Source organism: Staurois parvus, unplaced genomic scaffold (genome assembly GCF_062004578.1).
Source record: "Staurois parvus isolate SC_StPar_1 unplaced genomic scaffold, SC_StPar_1.0 ptg000574l, whole genome shotgun sequence".
NCBI lineage: Eukaryota > Metazoa > Chordata > Amphibia > Anura > Ranidae > Staurois > Staurois parvus.
In genome coordinates, this window is record NW_028318370.1 from 3,034,535 (window position 1) to 3,054,464 (window position 19,930).

Here is a 19,930-nt window from a genome sequence, read left to right on the forward strand (position 1 = left end):
ACTTTGCTCATTGTCCATGGCTCACTCACCTTTTCTCCTAGGACATGGTAGTCAGCTGGCTCTGTTCTTCTGCCTCCTGCCAGATCGGCTCCAACACATCCTGGGGCACCCCAAGATCTGCCGACATCACACACACCCAGATCTTCCGCCTGATTGCTGACCCAGATCCAGTCCCTGATAGGTGACAACAGGAACTGAATAGGTGTCCAGGCACAGCCTCCAAGGAGAGTGGAAGGAGGTCAGAGCTTGCACTCCTCTCATCTCCCTGCAGTGGCTCTGGCGGAGTTGGGAGCCAGCATTCAGGCTCATCCTTCCATCTCCCGTGTCCGCCATCCTGTCACATCTCTATCACCCCCCGAGACCAGCTGATGGGAGAGGCAGCGGCTGGGAGACGTGTATTCCCGGAGAGCGCCGACACCCCCCGCACACAGCAGCCTGGAGTCCGGAGTGTCGGGATGTGAACAAGACAAAGAAAAAAACACTTCCCCTCTGCTGTTTTTAGATGTTAATACACATGTCTGGGGCGTCAGGCAATAGGAATTGCTGACACCTGGTGCCAACAGTGAATGGGCTGACAAAACCCTAGGCACCAGGACGCAATTTCTAGTCGCCATGGTGACCTGGTGCCTGGGATTTGTCGAGCCCTGCCTTAAAAAAAAGTTTTGTTTGTCCCCAAAAAATGAGCATTTCTTTGTTATCATAAAGCGGTCCTTCGCCCTCTAGATGCACTGGGCAACTTTGCACTCCCCTCTGCAATGTAAAAGGGCAAATCATTTTTTTTTGGCTTGTTTATTTTTTCTCTGTTGTTTTGTATGCTTTTCCCCTAAGCTGCTCACCTAGGCGTGAATGTAATCTCCTGTGTTCTGAAGCCTCTTGGGATCTGCATGTTACAAATTCCAGGATGCCTCAGGTTCCATTCACATATTCTGGGGAAGGGTGGGTGCACGCCTGAGCCGGGGAGAGGCACCTGGCAGCCGATGACATCAGGACCAAAGATATCTGTGCTGGGAGCGGCACAGCAGACAATCCTGGATATGCTGGGGAGGGGATGGGAATTGGACAATGCTGCATGACAGGTATAAAGCGAGGAAACTGAAAAGGGGTACTGAGCAACAGACTGGATAAAAGACGTATTGATTCACATCACTTGTCTGGCAGTCAAGACTGGGGACCTGAATCAATATTTCGTCTTTGTTCAATCCGTTGGCCAGTACAATGGACATTTAAAGTGGATGTAAACCCTTCCATATACTCCGTGAAGTGAATGGCCTCGCTGGGATACACAGAAATGAAACAAATCCTCTTACTTAAAGTGTTACTAAACCCACAACAGTAAAATCAGTCTGTATATGCAGCTTTTTATACTCCCTGTGGAGCCTAAGGGGTTAATCCTCTACATTTTGTATAAAAGGCTGTTTGATCCTGTCTTCTCTCATCCTCCCCTTCTTCCAGTGTCCCCCTCTTATCTCCTGATAAGACATATTGTGTGGAGTCACTCTGCACATGCTCAGTTTGGTGTGTATTGCTAGAGAGGTTGTTATTTTTTTATCTTGGGAGACTGCATGTGTTCAGCACAGAGCAAATCAGCGCTGTCCAGACAGTGGGTCAGGGGTTCTGCATCCTCCTAGAGCAGAAAGAAAACTCCTCCTACGCGCTTTAACCAGTGCTCTGCTGGACACTGATAGAAGTCACAAGACTGCTCTAACTGCTGATAAGAAAAGGTATTTAGCAGTTTATATTTACTAAAATAATTGCATTTCCATGTTCTGTGTACTGTGGGAGACCAGATATAGTGAATGCAGGAACTGGGGAGAGCAGATATAGTGAATGCAGGGTCCGGGGAGAGCAGATATAGTGAATGCAGGGTCCAGGGAGACCAGATATAGTGAATGCAGGGTCCAGGGAGACCAGATATAGTGAATGCAGGGTCCAGGGAGACCAGATATAGTGAATGCAGGGTCCGGGAAGACCGGATATAGTGAATGCAGGGTCCGGGAAAACCGGATATAGTGAATGCAGGGTCCGGGAAAACCGGATATAGTGAATGCAGGGTCCGGGAAGACCGGATATAGTGAATGCAGGGTCCGGGGAGACCGGATATAGTGAATGCAGGGTCCGGGGAGACCAGATACAGTGGATGCAGGGTCCGGGGAGACCAGATACAGTGGATGCAGGGTCCGGGGAGACCTGATACAGTGAATGCAGGGTCCGTGGAGACCAGATATAGTGAATGCAGGGTCTGGGGAGACCGGATATAGTGAATGCAGGGTCCAGGGAGACTGGATATAGTGAATGCAGGGTCCAGGGAGACTGGATATAGTGAATGTGGGGTTTGGGGTTTAGTAACAGTTTAGGTGGTTCCTGTCTATCTTCAGTCTTCTCTTCTCTACATACATTCGAAGTCCACAATTTATACAACTTGTCTGAGCTTTCAGAAAGCAGTGGGTGAGGAGCTGAAGTTACACTCTGCAGAGCTTAGTGAGAGCTGATTGGAGGGAAGAGACACAACTCCCTTCACACAACTCACAGCAATAGAACTGAGAATGTCAATCACAGGCTGTGTGCTGGAGCTCCCATCCCGTTCCCTTTTTGTCTCTTGCTGTCAGGAAAACATGTCAGAAGGGACTCATGCAGGTAGCAGAGGAATGAGGCAGCAGACAAAAATGACACTTGGCGCTCTTTTAGGACAAGTATGTACTATAGAGGGATATGCTTTCTTCATATTTCATGTCTGAGGTTTACAACCACTTTAAGCCCCGATGAGGGGGGGAGTTTTTAGCCCCCGAAATGTGTTGTATGCAGGGGCGGACTGACCATTTGAGCACTCGGGCACTGCCCGAGGGCCCGGGTCAGTAGGGGGCCCCATGAGATGCCCCTGGTACCTTTTATATGCTTTTTTGGGTGTGGTTTGAGTGTGGGCGAGGACACAGGGGCCCCATGATCCCTTATTGCCCGGGGGCCCCATGAGTTGTCAGTCCGCCCCTGATTGTATGTCTTCCTTGATCCTTTTTAATGTGCAGTAAAGACGTACTGGACTCATACTAAGTTTGTGGTGCTCACACCGTTCTATACAATTCTGGAATTGATAACGAGGCCAATTCAGACAGATGCCATTTTAAGTGCAATTGTACCAAATGTCTTGTTTCTTGAAGTTTTGGATACAGCAGGAAAAGGGTTAGAGCCCCTGTCAAATTTGGAGAGATTTCCTCTAACTTCCCATTATGTCTCTGGGACAGGAAGTAAGAGGAAATCTATCCAATGGGACAAAAACAGAAAATAAAAACCTGACAGGCGGTTTAGGGCCTGTCCACATATTGAGGTTGCAGTAACACACGGTACATGCATTGATACACGGCAGCGTCATGCCTTTTGAATAGCATCCCACTGCACCTCCACAACACACGTGGGGGGCGATTTACTAAAAGCAATTAGACTTTGCACAGTGTGTTTGCCTTTAGTAAATCAACCCCGTGGTGTTTTGTGCTGAAAAATGCACTTTGTACTACTTTTTGTGTGTGCTGCCTATTCATTTTGAAAGGGCTGCCTAACGCAACGCACCGCAACATGCGTCACTGCATGAAAAACGCACTGCAAGGCACTGCAATGTCAACGGTCTCTTAACCAGAGCCTCTGCTGCTCACTGATGTTCTGCCATTTGCCAGGTCAAGTATTAATATGGATACAAGATGCCATCTCCAGGCAGGTCTATTGGCTCGCCTTCGCTGACTAAACGGGCTCCGTCCTTCCCTGACTCGCCCAATTCAAATAGAGGAAACCGCAATGGCCTTTTCAAAGGGCAATGTTCTTGGATGTGATGATGACAACTCACCCATGTTACAATAAAGTTATTTAAGGAAAATAAAAAAGACTGCTTTAGGTCATTCCTCCGATGCGTTTCACCACGTTTACAATTGGGATGGAACACATCAGAGGGGAGTGGCCTAAGGTGGGGACTTTGTCTGCAGAAATCAGCTACCTGGAATAAATACTACAGTGTGATTGTACAGAGTGCACATCTGTTTACACTGTTTGCAATGTATGCTAAGAAGGTATTACTCACTCTCAGCATTGCACCTTCCTCCACTACTTGGCAATGTATACTCATTCATTCTATATTACTGATCCAGCACTGCTTCCTCCTCTACTATATGACACGTTATACACCGTCACTCTATATTACTGATCCAGCACTGCTTCCTCCTCCACAATCTGACACGGTACACACCGTCACTCTATATTACTGATCCAGCACTGCTTCCTACTCCACAATCTGACACGGTACACACCGTCACTCTATATTACTGATCCAGCACTGCTTCCTCCTCTACTATATGACACGTTATACACCGTCACTCTATATTACTGATCCAGCACTGCTTCCTACTCCACTATATGACAAGGTATACACTGTCACTCTATATTTCTGATCCCACACCGCATCTTTGTCCACTATTTGTCAATGTATACTCTGTCATTCTACATTACTGATCCAGCACTGCTTCCTCCTCCACTATATGACAAGGTATACACCATCACTCTATATTACTGATCCAGCACTGCTTCCTACTCCACTACATGACAAGGTATACACTGTCACTATATATATTACTGAGCCAGCACTTCCTCCTCCACAATCTGACACTGTCACTCTATATCACTGTCACTCTATATTACACTGTCACTCTATATTACACTGTCACTCTATATTACTGATCCAGCACTGCTTCCTACTCCACTATATGACAAGGTATACACTGTCACTATATATTACTGAGCTAGCACTTCTAACTCCTCCACAATCTGACACGGTATACACCGTCACTCTATATTTCTGATCCCACACTGCATCTTTGTCCACTATTTGTCATGTATACTCTGTCATTTCTACATTACTGATCCAGCACTGCTTCTTACTCCAGTATCTGACAAGGTATACACTGTCACCAAAAATTGCTGATCCAGTATGGCTTCCTCCTCCACTGACAAGGTATACACTGTCACTATATATTACTGAGCCAGCACTTCTTCCTCCTCCATCTGACACGGTATACACCGTCACTCTATATTTCTGATCCCGCACTGCACCTTTCTCCACTATTTGTCAGTGTATACTCTGTCATTCTACATTACTGATCCACCACTGCTTCCTCCTCTAGTATCTGACAAGGTATACACTGTGACCAAAAATTGTTGATCCGGCACAGCTTCCTCCAGCACTATCTGACAAGGTATACACTGTCACTATATATTACTGAGCCAGCACTGCTTCCTGCTCCACAATCTGACACGGTATACACAGTCACTCTATACTACTGATCCCGCACTGCATCTTTCTCCACCATTTGGAGAAACTATTACAATTGGGGTGGAACACATTCGAGGGGAGTGGTCTAAGGTGGGGACTTTGTCTGCAGAAACCAGCTACCTGGAATAAATACTACAGTGTGATTGTACAGAGTGCAGCTCTGTTTCCACTTTTCGTTTTGCAATATATGCCAAGAAGATATACACTCACTCTCAGCATTGCACCTTCCTCCACGATTTGGCAATGTATACACTGTCATTCTATATTACTGATCCAGCACTGCTTCCTCCTCCAGTATCTGACAAGGTACACACTGTCACCAAAAATTGCTGATTCAGCATGGCTTCCTCCTCCAATATTTAAAAAGGTATACACTGCAACCCTATATTATTGAACCACAAATGCTTCCAACTCCGCTATCTGAAAAAGTATACACTGTCACTCTATATAACCGATCCTGCTTCCTCCTCCCCTATCCTTGATCACTTTATATAAAGTGTTCAGAAATTTGCACAAAAGAAAACATAATGAGGGAAGGGAAGGAAAAGAAAAAGGGACAGGCAAGAAACATTTTCTGGTGTTTTATTAAAGAATGTACCTTTAAGAAGTAAAAAGGCTGCCTTCAAATTAGTCTGCTCTCAGTTTGTGCATTGCGTATATATCTTGTCACCTTACTGATCCAGCACTGCTTCCTCCTCCATGGTCTGACAAGGTATACACAGTTACCCTATATTACCAATCTAGCACTGCTTCTGCCTCCACTACCTGACAAGGTATACACAGTTACCCTATATTACCAATCTAGCACTGCTTCTGCCACCACTACCTGACAAGGTGTATACGGTCTCTCTATATTACCAATCTAGCACTGCTTCTGCCTCCACTACCTGACAAGGTATACACAGTTACCCTATATTACCAATCTAGCACTGCTTCCTCCTCCACGGCCAGACAACGTATACACAGTTACCCTATATTACCAATCTAGCACTGCTTCTGCCTCCATTACCTGACAAGGTATATACGGTCTCTCTATATTACCAATCTAGCACTGCTTCTGCCTCCACTACCTGACAAGGTATACACAGTTACCCTATATTACCAATCTAGCACTGCTTCCTCCTCCACGGCCAGACAACGTATACACAGTTACCCTATATTACCAATCTAGCACTGCTTCCTCCTCAACGGCCAGACAACGTATACACAGTTACCCTATATTACCAATCTAGCACTGCTTCTGCCTCCATTACCTGACAAGGTATACACGGTCTCTCTATATTACCAATCTAGCACTGCTTCTGCCTCCACTACCTGACAAGGTATACACAGTTACCCTATATTACCAATCTAGCACTGCTTCTGCCTCCACTACCTGACAAGGTATATACGGTCTCTCTATATTACCAAGCTAGTACTACTGCCTCCTCCACTTTCTGACAGGGTATGTACTGTCACTCTATATTACTGATACAGCACTTCTGTCTCTACCCTTGATCACCTTATATGATTTGTTCAGAAATTTGCACAAAAGAAAACAAACTGAGAAGAGGAAAAGAAGGAGGAACAGGCGAGAAACATTTACTGGTGTTTTATCACAGTGGTATTAAACCCAAAACCAAACATACAAAACTAATGCAGCCACCACATCTAATGATTGGTAAGCTGAAATATATTACATAAGGCTTTTTCCCTCTTTTCACCTAGTGATGTGGCCAGTAACACACCTCCTGTATTAGTGTGCCTCCACTCCACTCTGGATGAAGAAGCACAGGGGACACATGGTCAGTCTGGGGGAGGGGAGTGTTAGGTGTACTAGCAGATGTAAATACAATAAACAAATTGAAACTGAACTGCTGATCACACTTTATAAGCAGTTACAGCAAACCTGTTTTCTTTTGGGATAAAGGTTTTACATTAATAAAAGCTGATCATTGTAAGCATCCCTGCAGGAGTTAAATGGTTTGTCTTATCTCTATAATGGATACATTCTGCTGAAGAGCTTGTTCTTTTGATAAACAACAGACTTATTGGCCAGATCACTAAGTGAAAATAGAAGAAATAATGCCTAAAAAAGAAAACTAATGCAGCCATCACATTCAAGAAGTGGTAAGATGCAATATAATAAATGTTTGATTTTGGGTTTAATATCACTTTAAGGCCCCATGTACACCGGACACTTTTGAACAATGGAAACTGCCTGCTGGAAAACGTAGGTTAAAAAACGTCTGTTTAGCCGTGTTTGCATAACGCGTTTGCGTTTAGAAGCGTTTTTTAAAGATAAGCGCAGGAGAACCTCCCAAATGCCCAGAATGTACTGAAAAGTGGTAAATTATTATTATTATTTGAGAGAAATAGAGAGTAGAAGCAGAGACAGTAGTATCTGTTGATTAGCTTAGGTGTGAGTTGCTCATTAACATTTCTTTTGTTTCCAAGGATGGGGAAAGGTGGAGGGAGTCATTAAGGCCACCTGGCAGGAGGTCTTCATGAGGAATTTGAGGTGTGAATGGTCATTAACATATCTTTTGTTTCCAAGGGTGGGAGAGGTCTGAGGTGTGAATTGGTCATTACAATGTGTGACAAGCTTGGTAGGAACATCCTGTGTTCAGTGTTCTGTCCATTTGAGTACCTTGAAAACGCTTTGCATGCATTTCTCATGATGAAAAAAGGCTCGACAGCATCGGGAACTGGAAGAGTTAAAACAAAATTTTCAAACGCAAATGCTTATAAATGCGATTTGCCACGTTTAACCGCGTTTACAAGCGTTTTGTGTTTGAAACGCTGATAAAATCGACTGCTGAACGCAAGTTTTCTGCGTTAAAAATAACGACTGTAAACTCAAATGCCTGTCAACGACTGTAAACGAAAATGTATACATGGACACATAGGAGAACATTAGGGAGAGTTCAGGGGCTGCTGAAAAAAACACAGAACAGCTCCTAAACGTGAGTTTATCAGCTGCAGTGTACATGAGCCCTTAAGAATGTACCATTAGGGAGATAAAGGCTGCCTTCAGGTGAGCGGGCTCTCAATTTATTTATTTTATTATTTCAGGTACTTATATAGCGCAGCGCTTTACATATATATTGTACATTCACATCAGTCCCTCACCCTCAAGGGGCGTACAATCTAAGATCCCTAACTCACATTCATACATACACATACTAGGGACAATTTAGACAGGAGCCAATTGGCCTACCAGCATGTCTTTGGAGTGTGGGAGGAAACCGGAGTACCTGGAGGAAACCCACGCAGGCACAGGGAGAACATGCAAACTCCAGGCAGGTGGTGCCATGGTTGGTATTTGAACCAACGACCCTAGTACTGCCAGGCGGAAGTGCTAACCATTTAGCCACTGTGCTGCCTCAGTTTGTGCAATGCTATACATGTTTATTAGTAGAGTAAGGGACCACACTTATCAGAGGTGCCGTGACATAACAGGATGGCTTTCACATGTATTTGCAAGTGTATTCTATGAAATCCTCTCTGTTTAACCTGAGTAGTCAAATCAGACTTGAATGTTTTTTTCTAGCTAGCTTAAAAGTGTGCTGGGGAACCCCTCTGTACTGTTTTATTAAAAAGAATATCCTCAGCATCCCAATAAATGCACACGCACCCTGCAGGGCAAGGCTGCCTAGTACAGAGACCCTGAACACATAAAGGGATGTCCTGGGATTCCTTCTTTGATCTGCCACCATAGGCAAGGATATGTACAGTATAAATACAGAGGACTGAAGGAAATAGAAGAACATACTAAAACAACAGGAGCATTTAGGATGGCAGTGGAACTCTCATAGAACAGATGGGAAAATGTAGTAAAAGATGAAAATGTACTTCTAAACTTGCTGTAAATGATCTGGATGTCTGGCCATAATGCAGTGCAGTCTGTACAGGCCCGGCGGTCACTGGGAAGCTGCACTGACTTTATTTACAGGCGGACGAGTACAATGAGTCCTAATAAGCCACAGGGAAGGGCAGACCGTTTAACTCAATGTAAAAATCAATATCGAGAGAAGCAAAGAAGCTGTGTTCTGTGTTTAATCACTACCCAGATCTCCCAAGACGGACTGCAGGATTTCATACAATCCTGCAAACGCAAGGCATAAAAATGACTCCGACACTCATTATGGGATCCCAAAGTCATTTCATGTACGTGATACATATGAGAAGGTACGTTCGCTAAGTGCTGACAGATTAATCTGCCGCCAGCCTCTGCGATAATCGCACAAGGTTAATGGTCAGTTAAGACTTTGTGATTGCTCTGGAAGTGTTAATTTATCCAGGCTGTTCGAGGTGCAGACATGTTCCTTACAGCTGGACTCTAAGCTTTCCCTTCAGTCTTGCAGTTACTCTGATTTAACTGCACACTGTGAGCTTCTCATAGTGTGCATTAAGAGCTGTAGCTAGCCAGATAGAGCCTGTCTCATTTTCTGGCTGCAGGACATCCAGCATCATCTAGCCCAGCGGTTCTCAACCTGTGGGTTGTGACCCCTTTGAGGGTCGAACGACCCTTTCACAGGGGTCGCCTAAGACCATCGGAAAACACATATTTCCGACGGTCTTAGGAACAGAGACACCGCTCCTCTATCCGTCTCCAGGCGGGTCCGCCCACATGCAGATACGCCCACATACGAGTACCCAGCGTGATGACATCATCGCGCCAACCCCATTGCATACACCCCGTACAAATACAGGTGTATGTGACAGGTTTGGCCCCATAATGTACATATGTGGACCAGTCACACAGGTGTAAAGAGCAGCTACTGTGTTGAAAGCAGCTACTGTGTTGAAAGCAGCTACTGTGTTGAAAGCAGCTACTGTGTTGAAAGCAGCAGTATTGGAAGTAAAACAACACTTCATGAATTATAATTTCTGGGTAAATGTAAAATCATGTACTGTAAAATCATCAACTACTGCAAAAAAAAAATACATCCTGCATATCAGATATTTACATTACGATTCATAATAGTAGCAAAATTAGTTATGAAGTAGCAACGAAAATAATTTTGTGGTTGGGGGGCACCACAACATGAGGAACTGTATTAAAGGGTCATGGTATTAGGAAGGTTGAGAACCACTGCTCTAGCCCATTTCATTCATTGGATTTCAGTTCTTTCAGCATTATAGGGCAGTCTACATGAAAATACTGGCTGCCTAGGACTGGCCCCTCCTCCAGACTGACACCTACCCATCAAGGCATTTTAATATATGCACAATTCCTCCCTAGATTCCTTGCATCATGGCCAGGGGCTCTTGAAAGGAGTACTGAGGCTAGGTGGTGCGATGTTTTCAAGACCTTTATATAGGACTTTGCCAGCCTAACCCACCAGACATGACCTGCCTACCATGCATAGAGAAGCACAGTGACCCAGGGGTGTAAAACTGGTACATACAGTGGTTACATACAGTGGGGCAAAAAAGTATTTAGTCAGCCACCAATTGTGCAAGTTCTCCCACTTAAAAAGATGAGAGAGGCCTGTAATTGGCATCATAGGTAGACCTCAACTATGAGAGACAAAATGAGAAAAAAAATCCAGACAATCACATTGGCTAATTTGGAAAGAATTTATTTGCAAATTATTGTGGAAAATAAGTATTTGGTCACCTACAAACGAGCAAGATTTCTGGCTCTCACAGACCTGTAAAATAAAATAGTGTTGCGCTCCCAAACCTCCAATTATTATATTATTATTTAAATCACTTAATCTCTATCCTAAAAATCATATGATAGGAGAAATGTGTATAAAAAATACCAATAATTAAAAATGATGTCTGTGATTAATCATAAATTATAAATACTGATAATCTTATGCTTTATATCAATTCAAATTAACCTAGTGCATAAATGAATAAAAACAATAAAAAATGAAAAAAATGAAAAATATTTTTGAAAAAAACGTCCCATATAATAAAAGTGACTTTGTGCTGAAAAATCTTCAATCTATATTGATTATATATCCGTGACTGCTTGTGAATCCTCCCAAAAGTGAAGATGTACGCTCACCTCATTGGAAGCCTGCAATTAGGCTATACAAGCATTCGGTTCTCCTCCCTTGGAACCTACTTGTTAGGAACTCTTGCTTTGAGATAATAGATATCCGTAATAGACGATATGTGCTGTGGATCACTTCTCCAGAGGATGCAACTCCTCTATATTCACATCTCCATGCGGTTCTCCACATATAAAAAAGATCTCGACATGGTGCTTTATCTTTTATAAAGATCGGCTTTATTTGCTCAGAATATGGCACTCACATATATTGTATTCAGACAGTGGTAACTCGAATACGATCCGAAACTTCCGCTGACTGTCGGAGCTGTACACCCGTGGTCCGGCAAACGAACTGACTCCCTCCGAGTGACGTTACAGTCCCACCCCTACGCGTTACGCCACTGGTCACGTGGCTTCATCAGGGGGATTTGATTGAAATCATCAGTATGTTATCAGTATAAAAGACACCTGTCCACAACCTCAAACAGTCACACTCCAAACTCCACTATGGTGAAGACTAAAGAGCTGTCGAAGGACACCAGAAACAAAATTGTAGACCTGCACCAGGCTGGGAAGACTGAATCTGCAATAGGCAAGCAGCTTGGTGTGAACAAATCAACTGTGGGAGCAATAATTAGAAAATGGAAGACATACAAGACCACTGATAATCTCCCTCGATCTGGGGCTCCACGCAAGATCTCACCCTGTGGGGTCAAAATGATCACAAGAACGGTGAGCAAAAATCCCAGGACCACACGGGGGGACCTAGTGAATGACCTGCAGAGAGCTGGGACCAACGTAACAAAGGCTACCATCAGTAACACACTACGCCACCAGGGACTCAGATCCTGCAGTGCCAGACGTGTCCCCCTGCTTAAGCCAGTACATGTCCGGGCCCGTTTGAAGTTTGCTAGAGAGCATTTGGATGATCCAGAAGAGGATTGGGAGAATGTCATATGGTCAGATGAAACCAAAATAGAACTGTTTGGTAGAAACACATCTCGTCGTGTTTGGAGGAGAGAGAATGCTGAGTTGCATCCAAAGAACACCATACCTACTGTGAAGCATGGGGGTGGCAACATCATGCTTTGGGGCTGTTTCTCCGCAAAGGGACCAGGATGACTGATCCATGTACAGGACAGAATGAATGGAGCCATGTATCGTGAGATTTTGAGTGCAAACCTCCTTCCATCAGCAAGGGCATTGAAGATGAAACGTGGCTGGGTCTTCCAAAATGACAATGATCCCAAATGTACCGCCCGGGCAACGAAGGAGTGGCTTCGTAAGAAGCATTTCAAGGTCCTGGAGTGGCCTAGCCAGTCTCCAGATCTCAAGCCCATAGAAAACCTTTGGAGGGAGTTGAAAGTCCGTGTTGCCCAGCGACAGCCCCAAAATATCACTGCTCTAGAGGAGATCTGCATGGAGGAATGGGCCAACATACCAGCAACAGTGTGTGCCAACCTTGTGAAGACTTACAGGAAACATTTGACCTCTGTCATTGCCAACAAAGGATATATAACAAAGTATTGAGATGAACTTTTCATATTGACCAAATACTTATTTTCCACCATAATTTGCAAATAAATTCTTTCCAAATCAGCCAATGTGATTGTCTGGATTTTTTTTCTCATTTTGTCTCTCATAGTTGAGGTCTACCTATGATGCCAATTACAGGCCTCTCTCATCTTTTTAAGTGGGAGAACTTGCACAATTGGTGGCTGACTAAATATTTTTTGCCCCACTGTATGTAATGAAAGTGTAAAGTTTCTATTTAAAAAAAATAATTATGAATGTTGATGAGGAGGAAGATAGGAACTGGGAAAGGCAAGATAAGCAGTTTAAATTTCAGCTTTAAAGTATATCTACCTTATAAGAAAAACATATATGTTGTCTCCTCTTTTACCATAGCTCTCCATTCTACTGTTTAGTGTCACCCCAACTTCCTTCCCCTCTTATTTTCTAATTATGGAACCAACCAGATCTGGATTCCCCCTGGGAATCATCTGTATGGCTAGTTAACTTGACTTGTGCTGGTTGTGAACAAGGCCCACAAGACTGAAACAAGTTGACATCTCAGTAAGATTATCTCTCTGCATGATTGTATTTGCAGCTGTGCGACTGCCTTTCCACACCCAACAGCTCTGGAGGATTGCTTAAGGCAGGCCATAGACGGGCCGTTTATCGGCCGAATTGTCGGCCAATAAACGAAAAATCAGTCAGCGCCGTTGCCGATGCTGCCACCATCGCCCATGAAAAACGGCCGTTTTTCGTGGATTTTCCAGCATGACCGATAAAAGTAAACGAGACGATCCACGAAAAACGGCTGACGGGTGGGCCCCACTAACGGCGTGAATATCGGCTGATTTTTTGTGCGGACAAAAAAATTGGCCGATAAACGACCCGTCTACGGCCTGCATTACTTCACTGAGTTGTAGCACCTTATCTTTATCTTCTGTTATAAAGTTATTTAAAACCATTTTCAACAATGGGCACAGAAAATATACAAATGAGTTTTCTATTTCCACCTCAACTGTGCTAGATGTTTGTGAACTGCATATTCTACATCAGCTGTTTTACTGTGGCGATAAAGCGGACCATATATAAACCTACAGAGATCAGATATACTATATGATCTGAATGTCTATGTTCACTGTTTATGTGTACTACATTGTCTATGTCCACTTCCATTGATGTATATAGAGTTCCTTGAAAAAGTATTCATACCCCTTGAAATGTTCCACATTTTATCATGTTACAATCAAAAACGTAAATTAATTTTATTGGGATTTGATGTGACAGACCAACACAAAGTGGCACATAATTGTTTAGTGGAAGGAAAATGATAAATGGTTTTCAAATCTTTTTACAAATAAATCTGTGAAAAGTGTGGCGGCATTTGTATTCGGCCCCCAGGAGTCAATACTTTGTAGGACCCCCTTTCGCTGCAATTCCAGCTGCAAGTCTTTTTGGGGATGTCTCTCCCAGCTTTGCACATCTAGAGAGGGACATTTCTGACCATTCTTCTTTGCAGAATCGCTCAAGCTCTGTCAGATTGGATGGAGAGCGTCTGTGAACAGCAATGTTCAAGTCTTGCCACAGAATCTGAATTGGATTTAGGTCTGGACTGTGACTGGGCCATTCTAACACATGAATGTGCTTTGATCTAAACCATTCCATTGCATCTCTGGCTGGATGTTTTGGGTCGTTCTGCTGGAAGGTGAACCTCCGCCCCAGTCTCAAGTCTTCTGCAGACTCTAACAAGTTTTCTTCTAAGATTGCCCTGTATTTGGCTCCATCCATCTTCCCATCAACTCTGACCAGGATGGAGCCAGCATCATGTTGTGGGGATGCATTTCTTCAGCAGGGACAGGGAAGTTGGTCAGAGTCAAAGTCCAGACCTAAATCCAATTGAGAATCTGTGGCAAGACTTGAAAATTGCTGTTCACAGACTCTCTCCATCTAATCTGACAGAGCTTGAGCTATTCTGCAAAAAAGAATGGGCAAACATTTCACTCTCTAGATGTGCAAAGCTGGTAGAGAGACATATCCAAAAAGACTTGCAGCTGTAATTGCAGCGAAAGATATCTATTTGTAAAAAATTTTGAAAACCATTTATCATTTTCCTTCCACTTCACAATTATGTGGCACTTTGTGTTGGTCTATCACATCAAATCCCAATAAAAGAAATTTACATTTTTAGTTGTAACATGACAAAATGTGGAAAATTTCAAGGGGTATGAATACTTATTCAAGGCACTGTATATACTGTATAACAGACCAAATGGTGCAAATAAGTTCATTGTTAGTGTCTCTGGTTGCTCTACGTTTTATCTAGTGGGTGATCCACAAAGTTCTACGTTAATTTCAATAAAAATATTATGTCAGAGCAGACCAAGCAGTCCAGCAGCAGTGTTCGGACCAACTATTACGCCATATACTTGTTGCTGCAACTATATATTACAATTGCACCTCCATCTGCTGGGGATATTAGGTACTGCCATGCCAGGAGTTTAAAGCAGAACGTATAGGATAAGTTCATCTTTGGAACAGGTTACATGTTCCACCCGTTTTTAGGGTGGAACATGTAACATGTTCCCATAGCTGCAGCCATGCCCACTGCCCCCCTCCCTCTGACAGATAGTACGGGGAGAAGTTTCCCTGTACTATCTGCCAGATTTGAAAACAGCACAGCCGTGCGGGGCTCCGCCGACACAGCCGCGTCCTTCATTCACAGAGTTCTGTGAATGAGTGCATACTAGTCCCGGCAGCCTTAGCGGCTGTTGGCTTGTAGTTTTCAGTGAACTACCAAGTCACTGTGGAGCACCAGGGTAGTTCATTGAAGCTTCCTGTCAGAATATCTGCTTGACTGTACATCCTGTACGGCAAGTAGATATTCAGACAGATCTGCAGGAGACCTGCGTGGCATCAGCGATCTTCTGCTCGCTGGTGCAATGCTTTCCAGGCTCCTTTGAACAAAAATATTGAATGCAAATTTTTTTACCTGCAAAAAAATGAGCATTTATTATTTTTGTCCAAAAGGTGAACTTATCCTTTAAAGTGGAATTTGAGGCCAGAATTAAAGATGGGCGAACAGGCAGGAATTTTAATGCAGTAAAGACATGCTGTGTCTCTTCTGCATTAAAGTTACCTACCTGCCTGTCCACCCCTGTATAGAAAGCCAGAGAGAGAGAGAGAGGGGGGGGGGGGGGTGGAGAGAGAGAGAGAAAGGGGGGAGAGAAAGGGAGAGAAAGAGAGAGGGGGGAGAAAGGGAGAGAGAGAAAGGGGGGAGAAAGGGAGAGAGAGAAAGGGGGGAGAGAAAGGGAGAGAAAGAGAGAGGGGGGAGAAAGGGAGAGAGAGAGAGAAAGGGAGAGAGAGAGAGAAAGGGAGAGAGAGAGAGAAAGGGAGAGAGAGAGAGAAAGGGGGAGAGAGAGAAAGGGGGAGAGAGAGAAAGGGGGGAGAGAGAAAGAGGGGAGAGAGAGAAAGGGGGGGGGAGAGAGAAAGGGGGGGGAGAGAGAAAGGGGGGGGGAGAGAGAAAGAGGGGGGGAGAGAGAAAGAGGGGAGAGAGAGAAAGGGGGGGGGGAGAAAGGGGGGGGGAGAGAAAGGGGGGGAGAGAAAGGGGGGGGAGAGAAAGGGGGGGGAGAGAAAGGGGGGGGAGAGAAAGGGGTGAGAGAGAGAAAGGGGGGAGAGAGAGAAAGGGGGGGAAGGGGGGGGGAGAGAGAAAGGGGGAGAGAGAACAAGAGAAGGAGAGAGAGAGGGGGGAGAGAGAGGGGGGGGGGAGAGAGGGGGGGAGGGAGAAAGGAGCAGAGAGAGGGAGAAAGGAGCAGAGAGAGGGAGAAAGGGGGGGGGGGCGCAAGGAGGGGGAGAAAGGGGGAGAGAGAGAGCGCAAAAGGGGGGGGGGGGCAGAGAGAAAGGGGAGGAGACAGAAAGGGGAGGGGAGAGAGCGAAAGGGGAGGGGAGAGAGGAAGAGAAAGGGGGGAGAGAGAAAGAAAGGGGGAGAGAGAGAGAAAGGGGAGAGAGAAAAAGAAAGGGGGAGGGAGAGAAAAGGGGGGAGGGAGAGAAAAGGGGGGAGGGAGAGAAAAGGGGGGGAGGGAGAGAAAAGGGGGGGAGGGAGAGAAAAGGGGGGGGGAAGAGAAAAAGGGGGGGGAGAGACCTGCATCTGCAATGTTTAAATGAGTCACTCTACTTAGTCTCTTCTCTACACTCACCCAAGAGAAGGGAGAGAAGAGAGTGTAAGCGGAAAAAGAGAGAGAGAGTTCATGACCTACCTCCCCATTGTAGTTGAGTCGGGCAAACCACGCCTTGGACAGACGATGCTGGTAGAGTTCTAGTGTCAGATCAGCAGCATATGGAGGCCACTTCTGGTCAAAGATCCCCAGAGCCATAAGGAGAGGAATGAGAGTCACATCATGAGAAGCGTAAAGGAAAAGTTTCCTGGAAATGGAAGAAGAGAACCTTTAAAGAGCACCTGTCATGAATGGGGGCAACCAGTTGTATTATATTCAAATGTTTTCTTTCTAGCAACAGGCTGGCAGACCCTTTTTCATCTTCCTACCTTTATAGCACAACTTTATCTGGCTTGCTAGTATATAACCTGAACAGTGGCCATCCTTGGGCTTGTTATTTAAAATGTATCTAAACCCCAACACAAATTTAATGTATTGCAGTTTAACAGTCCGTACATGCAGTGGCTACATTCGTTTTATTTTTTCCCTTTACTTTACCCTGGTGTTCCAACCAGTAACACACTTCCTTTCCTAAGATGACAACACTCAATGTACTGTATCTATGAGGACTAGCAATGTCACTTTGGGACAGGAAGTGTGCTAGGGGAGCACAGGAAATTAGGAGCTCACTGGATTTTGGGCAGCATCAACATGTATGTTCTTGTACTTGTAGCAATTTTTGAAAGAGATAACATTGTGAAATGTGCATGTATTGGAGGGATGTGCTGAGACATATTAGTTATTTTGCCCAGAGATATACTTAAGAAGTAACAAATTTCACTGTGGCTCAAAAAAAATTAGCTAATATTTTGCTATGTACGTACACATCCTTTGCTATGTGTATGACTATCTATATTAACTTCATCATTGCCAGACTCATTCACCTTTCCAACCGCTCCGTTTCCGCCACCCCCCTCTGCCAATCCCTCCACTGGCTTCCGATTGCGCAACGGATCAAATTGAAAATCCTAACACTGACGTACAAAGCCGTCCACCATACTGCCCCGAACTACATTACTGACCTAATATCCAAGTACCGCCCAACACGCACACTCCGCTCCTCACAAGACCCCCTTCTCTCTAGTTCACTGGTCTCCTCCTCCCATGCCCGCCTCCAGGACTTCTCCAGGGTGTCACCCATCCTCTGGAACTCTCTGTCCCAACCCATCAGATTATCACCTATTATCCTCTCCTTTAGGCGCACCCTGAAAACCCACCTCTTCAGGGAAGCCTACCCCACCCCCTGCTAACTTGCCGACCTCCTCCACTCTTCCTACCACTCCATCCCCCACAGCTATCTCCTCCTGTGCCACCATCTCCTCCCTCCTGGATTGTAAGCTCGAAAGAGCAGGGCCCTCAATCCCCTCATGTTTTGCATTGTATTGGTATTGTTCTGTCACATGTTCTGTCCCCCTTTGTAATGTACAGCGCTGAGCGAACTATTGGCGCTTTATAAATACTGTATAATAATAATCATCTGAGATAGCCAATCACAAATCAGCAAGGACAAATTAGAATCACTACACTAGGAAATGGTTTTCAAAGGACATCTTGTACCAGTTTTACATTACGCGAAGGTGCTCATACCAAAGCCACATCCATCCATCTGCTGGGATGAGCACAGGTAATTCCATATGTGTATATGTGTCTTAGAAATCTAAATCTGGTTCCTGCGCTCCATGGGCATTCATCGAAGGCAACAGATATGGACGTCACAATTCATGGACAGATCTGTGCCGGAATGTGACTATAACAAACAAAATGTGCCCATTTACACTCTTTATTTGAAAGCATGGGACACCTACAGCTGCCAAAAGAAATTTTGAAAATCCATATAGTAATCATACCAGAGTTTGGGGTTGCCATCTCTGGGCAGCAGTGACGTTATACAGATATGGCTGGTTGGAGATTGATATGTACCTGGGAGGTGTAGTGGCAGACGTCTTCCTTGTTACTTCCAGCATGTTTCTCTGCAGGGTGTACAGGAACGGCCCCACCATCAGCTTCAAGACTTCACTGTGGTAGAAACAAATGTCATCATTCCAGGACCAAGCAATTTGGAGGTCAGAAAAAAAAAAGAAGAAAAGAAAAAAAAAGCGAAACATCAGGTTTTAGGATGGAACATTCCTTCAGGCTATAGACTGCCATAACTGTTGGGGGTTGTGCTTTTGTAACCCCCTACAGACATCTGATCTACATCCACCAACAGCTCTGAGGTCTTGGAAACATGCTGATGGCTCTCTAGGAAAGACTCAGCCCTGGTTCACACTTCTGCGGTGCAGCATATCGCATGTGATTCGCATATGAACCGCACCGCATTCCTGTGCAAATCACATGTGAATTCTGTGAGGTGCGATTTGATCCACGCATTTTGTATGTCTCGTACCGCATCCACACCAAAAAGGTGAAGGATCCCTTTTTGGTCCTCACTAGAATCGGATCGCATGGGAGTTCACACCTATGCGATCCAATTCTGTACAACGCACCCCGTTTTGTGAACTGATTTCGGGGTGTTCTTAACATACACACCCGCAGCGATTTGCATGAACAGGGTGCGATTCGGAATTCGCACGGAAACAGGTGCGAATTCCGCACCACATCAGCGTGAACCCGGGCTTAATCATATCCAAGTTTTTAAAATAGGCATGGGGGGGAAGATTTTCTAAAATTGGTGCACCCAAAATTTGGTGCAGCTGTGCATTTTAACCGATCAGCTTCTAACTTCAGCTTGTTCAATTACGATTTGATAATAAAACCTGGAAGCTGATTGGTTACTATGCACAGCTGCACCAGATTCTGAATGCGCCAGTTTTAGCACATCACCCCCAGAGCCCACCTTTTGCAAGTTGTAAATGCAGCGACATCGATCTAATGATCAATGTGCATTTACTGTTTTTTAACCACTTCCCG

At 44.7% G+C, this 19,930-nt stretch overlaps 1 protein-coding gene across 1 annotated transcript in view; it reads right to left on the minus strand.

Moving 5' to 3' along the window:
- The window catches only part of ACP6 (acid phosphatase 6, lysophosphatidic), an 84,788-nt gene that overhangs the window by 14,348 nt on the left and 50,510 nt on the right, over nt 1-19,930 (minus strand). Inside the window, exons 9-10 of the mRNA XM_089691906.1 lie at nt 18,941-19,036; nt 17,063-17,228 (exon numbers count right to left, since the gene is read on the minus strand). Coding sequence (XP_089548032.1) covers nt 17,063-17,228; nt 18,941-19,036 — 262 coding nt within the window. The remainder of the gene's footprint in view (nt 1-17,062; nt 17,229-18,940; nt 19,037-19,930) is intronic.